Consider the following 18,156-nt stretch of genomic DNA (forward strand, 5'->3'; position numbering starts at 1 on the left):
ACGATGTTTAATCAGGTGGACATTACCCTGGGTGATAGACTCATCACGCAAAATGACAACATGTACGCCTACAGGGCGCTCATGGAAAGTATTCTGAACTACAGCAGCGATGCCTTGGACACACAGCTTTCAGCCTGCCTTTTCTACAAAGATACTTATGCTCAGTTTGAAAACACTGCTCTAGATGGGCTTAATACAGGCTTTGTAAAAAGAGCAAGCTTCGCCAGCGGTAGGAGAGAGTTTGACCTCCTGGGGCGAATACATTCAGACCTTTTCTTTCAAGATAAACTAATCATTAACGTCATTGACTTGAAGATCAAACTCAACCGCAACAAAGATGCCTTCTGTCTCATTGCTGAGGGTGCTGAACAGTATAAACTGCTCAGACAGTCGGCCAGCCTGTATGTAAAGAGAGTGAATGTGTCACCAACGGCTTATGTTGAAGCTTTACAACTGTTGAATGCTAAATATGCCATTGAAAGAGTCTCAATGAAAGTCTACAGCATACCAGTCGGCACCCGTTTAACACAACAGCAAAATGTATTTCTGGGGCAGCCACCAAAACTTGTTATTATAGGATTTGTTGACAACACAGCGTTCAGCAATCTACACACCTCAAACCCTTTTAATTTCAAGCACTACGATTTCAACTGCTCTGCTCTAGTCCACGAGGGAGCTGTCATACCTGCAAAACCATACACACCAAACTTTGGATCTGCAAATTTCATCAGAGAATATCTCGGTTTAGTATCGATAACTGGGAAACACCTGCGTGATTCAGGGGTCATCGTATCACGCGAAGGATATGGCGCAGGCTACACGCTATTTGCCTTTGATTTAACCCCTGACATGGAAGATGGTGACCACTATAGTCTAGTCAAAAATGGAAATCTAAAAGATAAAATCCGCTTTAGCGCCGCTCTGACTGTGAATGTGAACATGGTAGTATTTGCGGTATTTGATAGTGTTATACAAGTTAATCATGCACGACAGATCCTGTTTAATTATTGTAAAAAAAATATATATATACATATATAGGGACACTATTCAAATACAAGACTTCTTAAACAGGCATGAATGTGCTAAAAAATACTTTTTAGGTGCTTTTCCAAGCGACGGTCTGCCGGCTGAAATAAGTCATGAAAGGCCTCAGTCTTTGGTCTTTAACACCCATCCACATCATAAAGCAGGAACACACTGCGCTGCTATGTTTTTGGACAATGACAGGGTAACGGTGTTTGACAGCCTTGCGGAGTTTCCTGAGCAGAGCATCTATACAAAGCCGATATTCAAGTATTTTAAAAAAGTGGCTTCTAGGGTGGAATATAACAAGTTGGCAGTACAACCACCCTCACCCACGCACACAAAGCCCTCCACAACAAGGGACCAGAATACCTCAACCGTCGCCTCAGCTTCTACGCTCCCACCCGTCTTCTCCGCTCCACCAGCCTCGCGCTCGCCGCCGTCCCTCGCATCCGCCGCTCCACGGCAGGTGGGAGGTCCGTCTCCTACCTGGCGGCCAAGACTTGGAACACCCTCCCCACCATCCTCAGGACCACCCAGGACCACTCCGCATTCCGGAGACTTCTCAAGACCTGGCTCTTCGAGCAACAGTAACCCCTTCCCCCTAGCGCCTTGAGACCCGCACGGGTGAGTAGCGTGCTTTATAAATGTTAATGATTTGAATACAAGATTCACTATCTATTACGTGTTGGGAACATTGTATATATTTTATCTGTAAAATGTCAGAAGGTCTAACTTTTAGAATTTGTTTTAATTTATATTCAAGTGATAAAGTAAACAATGATAGGCTTGTTACCCGCTATATGAAAGAAGGCTTGAAGCCTATTCTCAGCATTGTTACAACCGAATACGATTTTTGTCAAAAATGTAAAGTTTTGTAAAGCTTGGTTGTGTAATGCTTGAGTTCAAAATAAATAAAATAAAAAAATAATCAAAAGCTTATATTTAGGCACTCACACAGACTCCGCGTTTTTTATTCTGTGATAAGAAAAAAAAAGCCAGCAGAGTGTTGATAAGTTATAAGTGTTTATTACAAGCATTTTGAAATATTCAAAGAATCACACACACATAAAAGCTACTATAGAGATAATAAAGCAGCACATAGTAAAGACTGCAAGGGTAAACACAGCTCTGCACACCCTTTTTTATATACAGAATATACAATCAATCAGTAACATTGCACAAGCAACATTTTTTATATTTTAGCTACCCTTTCATTTTAAATAGAGACTTTTTAACCTCAAAAGGCACATCTTCAGGGTTACTTGCGGGGGTTAACTGTGGAAATAAAGGCGATGCAGGTAATTTTGAAGGGGTGTGAAAGGCCGATGATAGCGGCGTGGATGTAGCACCAGCATCCCTAGGGTGTTTCAGAAGTTCAAGCTGGTAGCAGTGGCCTGTGCTATCTACAAGCGATGATGGAATGTTGAGTTCAACCACTGCACTTAGAAACTGCTCCCACCCTCTAGGGGCTGTCTGTCGTGAAAGTGTTTTGGGATGCGTAAAACTTTTGATCAAATCGTACATGTGTGACCCAACAATTGGCTGCCCTTTGTAGATGAACTCACCACGGTCATTATACAATGTTAGTTCTTTAGAATCAGCCATTTTACTTAACAGCATCTGCGGTGCCCCTCTAGACCGCTGACTTATGTTATGTAACAAGCTTTCAACAAAGGCGTCATAGGGTGCCAGTTGCTGAGCTAGCGCAGAGGGTCCTTGAGGTGTTGCAGTGGTTATCGGAGGTTGCTCATCATCGGCCATGTATAAAGTCGGTTTGTTTTTTTCAGCCTGCATCTGCTTGTAATATTGCAAGAAATTTTGAAGAGCGCAGGAGTAAAGCCCCGCTTTAGCTGCAGGCTTTAAGTCTGTGCGGGTCAAAATATCTTTAATTTCAGCATCCAGGCAGAGCATTTCAGCTCTCCTTATGTCCCATGCATCACTTGTGGTAGGTGTCAGCTGTTCAAGCTGCTGTTGTGGTACTAGATACATTTTCTGGGCGTAATCCATCAGTTCCTCGATAGAAGGCTTGTAATTAGAGGTATAGCTATACCCAGCACTGAACCTATAAAGACCCTAAACTGTTTACCAGTTTCTTCTTAGAAGTAAGAGAAACCCTTTTATTACTAAGCTTCTTAATGAGTTGACGCTTGTTCTTCAGCACCACGTACTGGCTCGTTGATATAGGAACATTACCTTTTAGGGTATTTGGAGCAATTTCTGAAATGGCACCAACTAAGTCGTCCGAAGCAGCGCATAGTATGGCTTTTCTTTGCGGCAGACTAGCTGTAACCAACATTTCTAGGAGAGCCATATCACAGCGTAAACAGGCAGACATGTTTAATAACGTATGGCATGAAGTTTTGCTGGTAAATGGGTCCAATGCATTTTAGCGATTCTTTTTATAACCTTTGGGTCTCGATTTAGGGGTGTGGTCAACAGGTAGCTCGGGTGGGAAAATATTAGCCCGTAGTCTGTTGTCTTCTAGAGTACGGGTTTTAAGTCTATCAGTAAGTAGCCGTGGGGTTTAGTAGTAGCATAGTTAAAGGCTTCCATAAAAAACAGAGTGGTCCCGGGATACATTTGTTTAGCTATAATGGCTATTTGCTGTTTAAATAAAACGAGGTAGGAGGCATTGAGAGCAATAGAACGGCTGCCCTTACCCTTGTAAAACAGGTTCTGTACGATATAGCATATACTCAGATTACGATGGTGTGAATACTGAGTAAAAGCTCTTTCCATCTCAGGATGGTCCCCACCTTCCCGCATAAAATCATCAACAATTACCATATTTACACGGTCCTTGGGTAACAAATCGTCATTGTTAAGACTACTAGGTATTCCTTCTATAAATCTAATGTGTGGAAACTGTTGGGTGAGATCCATATAACATTTTTGCCAGCAGGACTAAAGCCATACAATATTGTTAGGAGTTTGAGATAAAACGCCCAGAGCATTTTCGAATAGTTTTTTTATAAAATAGCTTTTCCCACAATTTGATGAACCCGCTATAAAGCAGGAAAACGGATGTTGCAACCTAGTATCCATGCTGGTAGAGGTTCCCAACACTAATGTATCTTTAATATCCGTAAGGGATCGTTTTGTAGTCTGACATTAAGACCCTTTTATCGAACACCACTCGCAATGTTTAATGTAGCGGCTGGGTTGTGATTTCCCATCTTTTTTTGGTCCTTACTATAGAAGACTGATTTACAACAATTGTTTTGTCACATGAACGATCGATCTTTGTGGCATACTCATTCACTAGATTCTTTAGACTGTCAAAAGGTATTCTTAACATTTAATGTTATGCCTTTGACTTTCATGCAGACTTTATTGTTAGAAGTCTTGTAACAGTAGGTCTTAGGGCCTGTTGAAGCAAACTCTTCTACGTGGTCATCCTTTTCTAGTTCGCTAGTTAAATTGCCTAAATAATCTCCTAGAGGCCTGTCTTCGTCCCCTACTTTGCTTACAAAAATAACAGAGTCTGTGTCGTGATACAAGCACCTCTCCTATAGTTTATCTGAAACCTGTAAAGCTCTAAACGAGCGTGTGCAGTTGTAAAACAGGCTATAAAGATGTTTATATTGTTACACGTTGTGGTTTCCAACACAACATGGCTATATCGTCATTAATAAACTCACAGCTGGATACGTCATAACAGGATGCAAAAAGGTAATTAAACAAATTTTCCTCATAAGGAGTTGAGACATAACTTGGCCAACTGCCGTTTGGCGGGGTTAACCTCTATAAAATCGGATCTCAGGTTTATACCCTCATGAACATAGTATTCATCGATGTACTGCTGCTTGGAGGCAGCATCGGTGCACCATTCTGGAAACCCCAATGCCTCCTGTTTGTCTCTGAGAAATAAATTAATATACTCGGAAAAAAGCTGTGTTGTAGTCCTTTCAAACTGCCAAATTTCCAATATTTTACCGAGCTGGTATCCTTTCTTTAGGGCCTCCTGAACTTCTATACTGCACCATGTACCGTGCAGTATCCTTTGTGTTTCGTTATGTAGGCATAAGACAATCTCTTTACTTTCAGCGCAGGTTCGACAGAGGGGAAACATGAGCTTACTATGGACTCTGTAGGGTAACACTGAGAAGTAAAGTCCTCGGGCGGATAGATTTCACATTTAACTAACCCAAAGAATGGGTCTAAAGATTTAAAGTCCTGGTATATAATAGTTGGGTGCACTTCGGGGTATAACTTTAGTTTATTGACAAACGGATACAAGCTTGTGAAATCGTAGTAGTGTATTTTCTCCCCAGGACCTACAGCTCTGTACAGGTGTATTGTATTTGTACGACCCCCAAACAAGGCGTTGCAGGGTTCCAGTGGTTCAGGTAGCTGATAACTCTTAAGGAAGGGACCCAGTTCGGCGTCTGATGTTAGCATGTCAATCCACTCATGTTCCTAGAGGGTTCTCATAATGAAACCCCTGTTTTCAATATATTGAGCTTTTAACAGAGTGCGGCTATGAAGGTGCTCAAACTTGGTGCCCAAAAGTTTATTAAACTCGTGTGGTTTGTAGCAACGGGGGCACCAGTGGCAAAAACAACTGTTGTATTCAAAAGCTGTTGGCACGCCTTTGATTACTGCGTATCCGTCTAGGTAATAAGGACCCACACCGTATTCACCACCCTGTAAGGCGTGCTGAATGTAAATGTTTTCTCTATTTAGAAATGTACATGAGCCATTGTGTTGAGGGCGTGGAGTAACATTTTCGTTTACTGTTATAGAGGTCTGGTGGTTTTAAAGCTATGCTTTAAGGCTGTAAAAACGTGCTTATAGATAAACATACACATGGAAGTTAGCGTAATGTATTGAAAAGGGTCAATGTACTCTATAGATTTGGTCACCCGGGGTGTGTTGGGGTTGGTCACTTCCACTTGTTTAGTCATGTCTACAGCAGCGTCTCTAAAAAGATTACAAGCTTGGCGCAATATCATAACATCCGCCTGACAGTAGGCTTTTAACTCGGTTTGAAACTTAAACGTTTTGTCACGGTTTTCAGCATACTGTTGTAAAAAGTTATTTTTCTCATCAGGCATCATATACTCCACACCATAGCTGTGCGGCGGTGGCATTGGGCCCTTATAATTCTGATTAACCCAGGTGTTAAAAAAATGTGGGAAATAACCTTTACACCCAGGAAACCCAAAAAGCTTTTGGTAGCTTACTTAACTTCATGGCAAAAAAATTTAAGGTGTCTATAAAACGGATTTGTAAGGGTAGAGCCATTACCAACAGCAGCTTTGAGCCCTGGGTGATAAGTTTCACAGGCGCCTTTTCACTAACCATTTTTTGTCAAATAAAAAAACGAGTCATACCCCTTTGAGTTATGAGCCATCAAAGTATACCCCTTATATCTGGGTTGCATGAAGGTGGTTAGGAAATCATTCACACATGATCGGCCTTCAAACTCCCAGTTCTCATCCGTGGTTAGATGATGAGCATAGATACAATTGAGCTTATGTACAGATGTTTCTTGGGTGCACTCTATATCAAATATGATATAATCTTCTGTTTTAGGAGACTGACGTTCTTTACGCATGTCACACATGTGTTCTGTACCCTCCTGAAAAGATGCCTTACAGCGGGGGCATTTAATACCCGGGCATTTGTGATCCTCTGCGACGTAATGCCCACACCGACTGCAGTCTGTTTTAAAGATACATCGAACAACCCTGTTATGTACGCTCAGGCATTTTCGTGAGCGACAGAATAGATTACAGGTGCCACAGCGAACCTTTTGCTCTGCAACAACTTTGCATCCAGCCGTCTGACACATTTTACAATGCATTTCACAGTTGTGAGTTGTTTGAGTGCTGTAAATATGATCACAGTATGGACACACATACCTAGCTCCTATAAACCCTTTTAAGTTGAGGATACCATAAAAATGCTTTTCATGGTGGAGAACATAAAGGTTTTGTTTTTCAGTGGCTCCCCCGTTGTGAAGTACTGCCAAGAGCCATTGTTGTACAGAATTTTCACTGTAACGTCAAAATAGTTCTCAAAAAGCCCCAAGTCCCCAAAACCAACCAGGTGATCTGTAGGAATTTTAAGAGCTGTATGGGCTTCATTAGCTCTAGACAAAATGACAGCATCTGTAGTGTCACGGTCTGTCAATAGCCCTGCTACTCTAGCGGCCAGGCATGTATTAGATGTAGGGTTGTTAAAATCAAGCAGTCAATGTTGTTTCCTCCCTATGATTTTACTGAACAGAATAGTTTTTAAAGGTCTGGAACCATCCCTGGCATGACCTCTAACAACTAGAGCTATGATTCTAAAGGTACCGTAAGACATTATCTCGTTCTTACTCTGAAAAAGACTAGAGAGGTTTTCTAAAAAATCTACAGCATCAAAAACATCCCAGAGTGTTCTTCTTGTGAATAAAGGACTATTGAGGCCTTGTCCTTGGAACCGTAGTTGAAAGAAATCATTAGGCCCGCCTCTTGTAACAAGCGCTCTATAAGTGTCTGTATAGCTTGATGGATAGCTAAAACGCCTTGATCTGCTGAGTTTATGCAATCGAGGTTAACAAATCTTAATTCCTCGTAATGTTCTGTAGCGTGAAATTTCTCTACAGGGCGCTTGCACTTTCTAACGCTTTCTAAAAACACCGTCTCTAAGTCTTCAGATAGGGGGCTGGTGCTAGGTGGAGATCTCAAATGGAAAGCCTCCGGGGTGCCTGTCTTGGGTCTTGAGCAGCCACTTTTTAAATCATCTTGTGGCATAGATTCAGGCTTTCTTTAAACTACTTATTAAACGTCGGCAAATCCTAGTGCTCTTTAACCATTTTTGCTTGTTATCAACCTGCGTCTCTTGAGGCAGCCTCCCACATCCTGATTGAATACGAACATCTGTACCTGTGAAGGTTGTTCCTGCATCATCCCGCACTACAGGCAACCTGTCAGTACCTCTTGGGCGATGAGGTTGTTCACTTATTCGCAACTTCATATGTAGTGTGTCTACAGACTGGGGGGTTCAAAAGGCCCTCTTTTAAATATCTGGTTTCGGGTTCATCATGGTCCCCTTTACACCTTATTGTCTGTACCTCTGGTGGTGTTAAACCAATGCTGAGCTGTTCTAACTGCTTTGGGTTCTTAAGCGTCTGCAGGAATCGCATAGCTTTATTAAGTATCTTATGAATAGTTTTTTATATATTTTGACACAGTTGTAGCTTTATTCACATGTATAGAATTAGACATTTTTAGCGGGGTTTGTAGTCCTAGTCACAATGGTATAAGCCCGAGGTTGGTAACTGCTGATTCACAGGTGATACTACATAGCTTTTACACCTTTTCAGCTCCTGATTTATTTCAGTCAGTATGTCATTTAAAGGCCTGATCTTGTTTTTTGCTTTCCCCGGCTTTAAGATATAGAGCTCACCTTGGCTTTTACTTGTTTAATAGACCGCTGCATTTCTTTGAGGTCTGTCAGTAAAGCTTTTTATAAACTATTTCAGAATCGTTGCTGCTGTTCGGTTGGCCTATTAGTGTAGGGCTTGTATTGCTGTTGTGGTTCATTAGGCTTGCCCCCTGATCACTGTTAACAGATCGATTATTGGTGTCTGTGCAGCTATCTGCTAAAGATGTGTTCCCCAGTGAACACCTGTGCATTACTCCTGATTGCTGATGTTAGAGCCGTTCTCGGATTTTCAATATTATTCTGAAGAGGCTCCCAATGGGAACAACAGGGTGTGGCTGCAGTGGGGTTAGATGATAATTCAAAATACAAATTTTCAATGTCAGGAGACAATATTATTACACTTGAGGAGGGGCTAGTGGGGTTATTGGCCTCACTGGGTGTAGAGGGTAACACTTGCTGAACAAAATTTAAATGTTGACCATAATAATCCAGGGCCTCAATGGCATGAGATGCAATTGGACTTGGGGCGGGACTGAGTATTCCACATAGTTTACATTAGAAAGACTATCAGCTACCTCTGTTGGTGTTATTTCAGAACTCTACGTTAACCCTGACATCTCCTGAAGAAGCTGAATGCAGTCTGCGTACGCCTGCTCGGCCTCATTGCTTTCAACAACCTCCCCACTGAACCCAGGGTCATTATTTGTTAGAGGGTTCCTATCTCCTTGATCACCTGCTGGTAGATTACCCCTGTCTTCGTTTGTTACAGACTTCTTGCCACGTTTAGCATTCACACCTCTAACCCTCTGTTTATTACGTGTCACAAGCTGTGTGGAGGGGTCTTGGAAGGGGTTGCTCACCGGGATCTGCCCTGCAGCTAGACCTTTAGACACCTGTGAAAGAAATTGGGGGCTTCGACATCTGTGTAGCAGGTTTTTTTTTTTAGATAAATCTAAGGGACCCTTTTGAATATCGGGGGTAGCTACTAGATCCATCTTTAACTTTTTCACATATGAAGGCGTTACTTTAGGTGCTTTACAATCTCCAACAGTCTCTTCATCAGGTTTACAAAAAAATCTGCTGCTGCGGATATGCGGTTAAATGTACGAACCCTGTGTCTTTAACACCTTTGTAAATGTTGTCTCGCCAGGCGCCCCCACTCTCAACACTTGCGGGCTTGGTTCATTTTGCACCACCTTGGTGATGTCCTTTAGATGTATTTACATTCGCCGTCCCTCGTGCAGCGCTTCTTTTCCTACATACTTTTGTACTGGTTCTACAAGTGTAAACAAAAAAATATATATATTAAAAACTAGAAAAGCATAAACTGGTACAAAAAGCGACAGTGAATACTCTGCATTTCTACTTTTACACTACATCTCAATACACCGTCGGGGACACCTACTAGACCCCGGTGAGGGTAAACTAACTATTACCTTTAAAAAAAAAAATACTTAGTCCCATCTGTTAAAAGCTCACCTGACTGATGGCTTTGTAGAGCCCAATTCTTAGTAGGCGGTCCACTTTTAAGCATTGGCGGTGCTTGTAGAGCCCTTTTCTTGGTGGGGTGTCCGCTTTTAAGCATTGACATTTGTTGTAGAGCCCCTCTCTTGGTGGACGGGCCATTTTTAAGCACGGGCGTCATTTGTCGAGTGCATTTTTCAGGAGGCTCCCCTCTTTTAAGCGCTGCTGCTGTCCTTTTCAGGGCTCTCCTATTAACACCTCGTGCACATCGATAGGAACTACCAAGAAGAAAAAAAATATGTATATATACAGTATATATATATATATATATATATATATATATATCTCCTATCTTACAATATAATCAGGCTTACTACCCCGCTCTCAATACACACACACACACACACACACATATACATACACATACACGCATGCACACACACACACACACACACTTACCTGTAATTGGCATATTATAAGAGTGCCGCTTCCCTGGCTCCTCAGTATCCAGTTGTAGTTGTATTGAGTCGACGGCTAATTGCATCTCCGTGTCATAGTCTGTAAAAACCCATATATACAAACACCATTAAGAAATGTAAAGAAAATACATGCCTATACTGTGACACATAACTTTTTTTTTTTTTTACTATGCATTTCTAAAGCGGAGGCTCTTGTACATGTACCTTGTTCATATGCAGCAGTTTCCTCATCAGACAATGTTAGCTCCCGGAGATCCTGCGCACAAAAAAAAAAAAAAAAAAAAGAAGTAACTAAATAAAAATATATCTTTTTCCAAGAAAGCCCCTGCGTTACAGACTGAGCTGAAGTGAGGTGTCCAGAATCAGAGGATGGTTTTTTTTTCAAAATCACGGGGTGATTGAGCCTGTGCCATACCTCTATTTTGTTCCCCAAGGGGTCCCAGGCATCAGCTCTGATCATACAGCTACAGCCTCTCCTCAAGAGAAATGTAGCTGCATGATCAGAGATGGCACCTGGGACCCCCTGGGGAACAAAATGGAGTCACAGCGCCAGCTCTGATCAAGCAGCTACATTTCTCCTCATAAGAAATGTAGCTGCACATTTTTAAGTCCAGACAAGGTAAAAAAAAGAAAAAACTGTAATTAAGCCAGGGGCACGGCGTGTAGATGGCGCACAGGGCCCCCCAGGTGAGTGTAATTAAAGCCTGGGGGGGGGTCTAAGGGGTGTATATGGCAACTGGGCCTCCCGGTCAGTACAATTAAAGCCTGGGAGGCATGGCGTGCATATACACCCCGAGCCCCCTAGGCCATAATTACACTCACCTGGGTGGTCCGGTGTGCCATATGGCGTGCAGGGGATTAATAGACCCTTCCACCGGAAAGAGTGTACAGCAAAGTCGTGCTGTACACCCTTCCCAGGTGCAAGGGTCTATTAAGTCCCTACCATTATAATTAAACTCAGGGCTTAATGGACCCTTGCACCGGGAAATGTGTATAGTCAGCACAGGTGCGCTGTACACACTTCCCGGTGTAAGGGTCTATTAAGGCCCCAGCCAGTATAAGTAAAGACGAGGCTTAATAAACTCTTGCACTGGGAACAGTGTATAGCAAACACAGTTGCTCTGTACACTTTTCCCGGTGCAAGGGTCTATTAAGCCCCGACTTTAATAACACTGGCCGAAGCTGAATAAACTCTTGCACTGGGAAAAAATGTACAGCGCTGCCATAGTAAGCAGGCAGAAGCACTGTTTAAGCGCTTCCACCCCCATCATGGCCGTGCTGAGAGGGGCGGAAGCACTGTTTAAGCGCTTCCGCCCCCATCATGGCTACCAGGTCATGGGGCGGGTTCAGAATGGTTTGAAGCCTGTCCGAGCCTCGCCCTCCTCACAACCACCGCATCCCATGGGTGCTGCAGCACACCACCAGCAGCCCCAAAAAGACCCCCATCAAGGGCTGCTGGCGGCGAAGGGTAGCAGCCCAAGCTGGTCGCGACATTTGTGGTGGCAGCTGGCCTGGGGATCAGCCGCCACCGCCCCCCACCACAGAACAGGTATGGCATGCGGCGGGGCATTAAAAACGGCCCCCTCCGTGACCCCCCTGCACCACAGCCACCATGTGGGCATTTAAAAAAAAAAATCAAAAAGAAAAAATCTTGTGGTCGGCTGAGACCCCTGGGGGCCAGCCTTCACAGTCCTCTTTATCTCCCCATGAATGGAGACCCCCGGGTGCCAGCCTTCACAGTCCTCACCATCTCCACTGAATTTAGACCCCAGGGACCTGTCTCCACCGCCCTCACCATTCCCCTGAATATTTTTTAGGACCCCTCATGGGGTGGAGGAGTCCCCCAAAAGGGCAATATATATATATATTTTTTTTAAAACACCAAGGATTTGGACAGCGCAAAGCCTCAGCCAGTGCAGCCACCACAACTGGGCCCTTGTAATGCAGCAGACGCCTGATTTTGGGGAGCCCCAGCCATCTCCAACATATCCTGAAGACCACCAAGACTTAAGGTAGGTGTATAAAAGGCCTTGTTTTATCTTGTCATTTTTTACCCTCTTAATACTGTTAGGCCTCTATGACATAGTATTACAATAAGCCCTTTATGATGCTTATTTTACAGTTATTCCTGGTCTAAAGTTTTTAACAGATACCAAAAATGCATTATAATTTTTTTTTTTAAATCCATAACTACTTACATTAAGTATAGAGTTTGTTTTATCAGCGTGGTTGCTACCCCTCTGCGCCATGTTAACTCTGTAGTCTTCTGCCGAAGCCTGTTCACCCGTCCAAGATGCAATTAGGTGCTCCAGACACTTTTCAGAGTGGAGATGTGTGTTAAAGTTACGTCCCTATTTTTCTACCTGGTACAATCTGATAGTAGGCCTTGGGGGTCATCCTCTAGACAGGCGGGAAACTTGTGGAGTTTAATGTTGCACTTCAGTTTTTTCTCTGCTCCCTCCCAAGGTGTAAAAAGCACGCCTTAAAAATGTCAGACTTTCACATCTGTTACAATCTGATAAATAGGCCTTGGAGGAGCCCTCTAGACAGTCGGGAAACTTGTGGAGTTTACGTGTTGAACCTCAGTTTTTCCTCTGCACCCTCCCAAGGTGTAAAAAGCGCCCCTCAAAAAATGTCATACTTTCACTGACACTCTCATGCACTACCCCCACCTAAAAGCACCATGTACGTATTCGGAGCCACTCTTTACAAGACGTCCTTGCTTATCAGTGCCTGACACCTGTTCACTGTGTAGAAGCCTCTTCATGTCTTAGCACTCTTTTACATGAATTTTAGTTGCCGCCTTTTATGGAGCCCTGGTTCATCCCGCCCTTTCTGAGGCTGCAGCAGCAGGCTTTACCGGGTTACAAAATTATGACTGTTTGGTTTACCGCCTCTTATGTGAACTTGCTCCATCCAGCCCTTTTTGGGCTGTGGCAGCACATTTTTCCTTTACAGAACAATGCATGGGCATGTTATCAAACTCCCTGAGTGCATTACAAAAGCTACCATGTTTATCAACCCTGACCCATCACTCCCACATAGAAAGAAACCACAGTTGCATAACACATGTCTTTTTTATTTATTTATTTATTTATTTATTTTATAACCATTATCATTTTACAGCAGAGACTTAAAAAAATTAGGCGGTAAAAATGTTGCACCATCAGAACACAGTCTAGAGCTGAGGCAGCACACTTTATCCTGCTATAGAACTATGTATGGGGATGTTACCAGACCCTCTGTGTGACTTAACATCTATTTATTTTTTCATAACTAGTGTCAGGCAGCTTTACATCAAAGACTTTTAAAATTAGGCGGTAAAAATTGCTGTAATGGGATTCCCCCCCTTGGCTGGCTGTGGCTAGGCCCCATACCTATAAGCCTTAGGCATGCCTCCTAGGGGGGCATGGTCTACCTCCAAAAAGACCACAACACTACTCTAGGGCTCCCATTCCACAGTCGCACCTCGCCACTGCTGGAGCAACACCAGCCTACAGGCGCAACTGTCCGCTGAACATGCCCAGACATGTCCCTACTTACCCCACCAACATGGCACACACAGGTAAGTCTCTACTCACGCTTAGCCATAAGGTGGAGGGCATGCCACCCACCCCTCTTCCCGGGTGGGGCTTCGGGGGCTGGGACTTATGCGGCGAGAGTTCCGGGGCTGAGACTTCCGGGGTGGGATTTCTGGGGCTTGGACTTCCGGGGCAGGATTTCCGGGCCTGGGACTTCCGGGGCGGGCTCCTATGTCACTTCCGGGACCTGTAAAAAATGAATGGTGATGAAAGGTAGCATTCTATACTACTCACATCAGATGAACTTCAGTAGAAGTTCAGTAGAAGTTCAGAAAGCAGAGAGGGTGTTTAGCATAAGGCCTGACATGCTGGAAAATTCAGAAAAGTAGAAATATCTGCTCTCCTCAAAGTCAGGAATGGGTCTCTCTTCTAATTGCTATGGAACACTAATTAAAGCACCCCTAAAGGTCTAGGGCATCCATATCTCTCTCCCACAGTTCCCGCACTTACTGAAATCTGAAATCTTACATTGGAATCATGATCTTCAGCATGTGGAGACACCCCTAACTGAAGAGCGCCATGGCCAGTCTGACCTACCCCGTTGTCTGGCAAGCTTGGACGTCGGGGTAGGTTAGACTGGCCATGGCACTTTTCAGTTAAATTGTCTTGGTAGAAGAGCGGCCAGTATTCATGCAATCCCCAAGGGGCCCATGTACCAGACCTCTGAGGGTCTTCATATTCAGAAGTTTATGATTCCAATGTAAGATTTCAATGATTTCTTACATAGGTAGTAGGAGTAAGGTTTTATTACTCTTTAGTGATTGGGATTAGTGGGTTAGGCACAACAACAGGTCCTGAAGAATCGCCACCTGATCCTTGTGCCTGTATTAGGCGACAAACATGTTGACCATGACCAGCAGTTCTGTAGAATAGGGAATACCCACACACAGTTCCATAATATCTAAATATCTAATTAGAGTGGTAAACATAAATTTAGTTGTTGGTAGGAAACTAGATCACTGTTTTCTGTACTTCCCCTTTTTTGTTTTGTTTTTGACCTTGGCAGGGCTGCCAGGTTGTATTGAAGATAGTTTTCTTTAACCAATTTTAGCAGTTTTCCCTGCCCCTCTCACATCCACTCACTACCGGCATTCTTTCTTAAAAAGATCTTCAACAAAGAGCCCGCTAGTAGGCCCCATCATGCATTGCAGTGCCGGACTGACGAGGAGCGTGGCCCAATGAAGAAGCATGTAACCCAAAGGTGAGTGAGGGCTACTGTTCCTGTAATACTAATGCATGTAGTGACTGAAAAGACGCCTTGCCCTAATTGGTGGAATGAAGTACGTTCTTCTGGAACAGTGCATCCTTTTTAATTTAATACCACAGTGAATGACCAGCCTTCACATCCAACATGGCAAAACCTTGGAAAGATGAAAAGTAAGGCAGTGGCTAAATGCAGAGGCCTGAAGGGAGAACAGGGCTTAATACTCAACATCAGATATCATGTGCACCACTGGTGAAATGCCTATTGTAAAATTATGAGAACTTTAAAAGCAATCCTTTGATTGTCTGGGAGTTAGTGCATCTCCCGTATACGGTGTGACATATGTGATCTCTGCAGTAAATCCAAGATCAGACCACCAGATGCAAATTGCACCACTTGCAGTTTATTAATTAATTGGTCCGGAAGCCCGAGATAAAGACCATTGGCATAGTCCAGTCTTTTCGGTGATAAGTGCATAAACCACTTTTGTACGTGTCTTTGAGGGCAAGAGATTCAGTCATTCATTCAGTCATTTTTGCATGGATCTCAAAAAAGAAGAAACAGGAAGCAGCGACAGAGGTGACTTGTCAAGTAAAGGATACTTTGGGGGTCATTCCGACCCTGGCGGTTGTCTACCGCCAGGGCCGGGGACCGCGGATGCACCGCCAACAGGCTGGCGGTGCATCCATGGGCATTCTGACCGCGGCGGTACAGGCGCGGTCAGAAACGGGAAACCGGCGGTGTCCCGCCGGTTTCCCGCTGCCCTGGGGAATCCTCCATGGCGGCGCTGCAGGCGAACCTGGCTGGCGGTAACGGGTGTCGTGGGGCCCCCTAACAGGGCCCCACCAAGATTTTCAGTGTCTGCCAAGCAGACACTGAAAATCGCGACAGGTGCAACTGCACCCGTCGCACCCCTTCCACTCCGCCGGCTCCATTTGGAGCCGGCATCCTTATGGAAGGGGGGTTCCCGCTGGGCTGGCGGGCGGCCTTCTGGCGGTCGCCTGCCAGCCCAGCGGGAAACTCAGAATTACTGCGGCAGCGGTATTCTGACGGCGGGACTTTGGCGGGCGGCCTGCGCCGCCCGCCAAAGTCAGAATGACCCCTTTGTCATCTATTTTTCCCCTAGATACCTCACTGATAATGCACGCTTAGGAGGAGGAGGAGGAAGGTCCTGTGGCCAACAGCTACACAGCTATCTTCTTTCATATGAATCTCGGTTTTATCCACATTGCATAGCTGATGATTCTCTTTCAGCCAATACAGAGTGGTAGTGAGGAAGTTTTTGAACACCTCCACTGGAAAAGAGAAAGAGGGATCGACTGTTAGAAGCAGCTGTGTGTCGTCGGCAGAGGAGATTATTCTGAGACCAAAGGATTCTATTAGTTTGGCCAGGGGAGCAAAGAAAACATTTAATAATGTAGGGCTCAGTGGGGATTCCTGGGGTGCCAAAAAAGGCCAGTTCCCTTGCTGATGATTGACAGGGGGCAATGCACTTTTCTCGTTCTTTCTGCTCAAGAAAGGTTGTAAGCCACCCCCCAGGCCCTCCCACTTACATGCCATGGCACACGTCATGCCAATAGTGTCAACATTTTTGGCACTATTATGGCACTTTGCAGCACTAGCATAAAAAATATTGATGCTAGTACACCAAAGTGCAAGGAGGCCCATCGATTAAAATGGGTGTGTCACTTTAACACCTGCTTTGAGCAGGCATTAAAAAAGATGCTAAAAACGGCGCAGTGAAATCGTGTAGATTTCACTGCAGCATTTTTGTAGGTCTCCTAACACTGGAACGCCTCTCTTGCATACATTATGCTAGACGGAGGCATAATGTGGCACAAGGGGGTCGCAAAGTGGTGCAATGCATGCATTGTGGTGCAAGGAGGCGCTAGGGCCTTGTAAATCTAGCCCTTAGATGCTGATGACAAAACAGATATGAGACGAAAACTAGCCAGTACCTCTAGATTAGCAGAGGTTTTTTTTTTAACAAAGGGACTACTTTGCCCTTTTCCAGCAGTGAGGAACACAATTTGAGGACACTAAGCTGTTTACGAGCTGCTGAAACACTGGAGCAATCACTTCATTAGTCATTTGAAGGATCACCAGAGGACTCTGATTTGCAGAGCGAGATGGCTTGTGAAATTTGTTCCCAGGGAAAAGGTCCAGAATCATTCAGGTTACAGGGAGTGTCATTAGATGACTGAGTCATCTTGGTCATGGACCAGGTTAATGCATCTGAAGTGGACCTGACAAAATGGAGTGAATTTTTCAAATCTGTTCCTTGAAAAATAGAGAGAGCTCGGATGAAGCAGAGACAACTGGGTTGCAAGCTTGAGGATTCAAAAAGGACTTTGCAATTTTTTAAAAATGCACGCCAAGAGTTATTGGCTAATTTGATTTGGTCAGCGAAATTCATACTGTGTGCTGTATTTATTGCTTTATGATAATGTTGAAGCAAAGTTTTATAAGATTCTTTTGCCTTTATATCATATGCCTCTTGCCAGAGGCGCCCCAGCTTTTTGCAACCCTTTTTAAGGGCCAGAAGGTTCAGAGAGAAGGATGAAGTAGATGGTCCTCTTGTTTTGGCCGAGTGAACTTTAACGGATGCCAAGCCATTGGCAACCCCCCTAATCCAAGACTTCACAGCCTCCAAATCTGAATCTGAATTAATATCTCCTATTAAATGAGGGTAAGAATCAGGTAGTGCATCCGCAAGCTCCAAAGGCTTGATTTTATTTCATGCTTGATATTCAGTTCTGCATTTGCGGCCATCCTCAAAAGTGTCACAGCCACATCCCCAGCTGAAATATATTAGCAAATGATCTGACCAATGTAATTCCAGTGGAGTTCTAACCATAAGAGAAAGGTTAGAAAGGATAGAAAGGATAAGATCTAGGGTATGTTTGGCTTGGTAAGTAACTGTTGAGATCAAGGAGTTAAAATAGAGGACCTTACACAAATCCATAAACAACAGACCATTCCTTTCCGGAGGTATATCCACATGAAGGATAAAGTCCTTCAC

General features: G+C 44.0%; 1 protein-coding gene across 1 annotated transcript; it reads left to right on the forward strand.

Moving 5' to 3' along the window:
* The first annotated feature begins 3 nt into the window (after nt 1–3).
* LOC138297102 (uncharacterized protein F54H12.2-like) lies at nt 4–1,038 on the forward strand. Its single transcript, XM_069236601.1, has one exon. It carries the CDS (start codon nt 4–6, stop codon nt 1,036–1,038), a length of 1,035 nt encoding a protein of 344 aa, XP_069092702.1.
* The last annotated feature ends 17,118 nt before the right edge of the window (nt 1,039–18,156 follow it).

This window comes from Pleurodeles waltl, chromosome 5 (assembly GCF_031143425.1).
Source record: "Pleurodeles waltl isolate 20211129_DDA chromosome 5, aPleWal1.hap1.20221129, whole genome shotgun sequence".
NCBI classification, from domain to species: domain Eukaryota; kingdom Metazoa; phylum Chordata; class Amphibia; order Caudata; family Salamandridae; genus Pleurodeles; species Pleurodeles waltl.

What these genes read in the sequence shown, in the direction of transcription:
- LOC138297102 (XM_069236601.1), top strand. Translation starts at nt 4, where the DNA reads ATGTTTAATCAGGTGGACATTACCCTGGGTGATAGACTCATCACGCAA.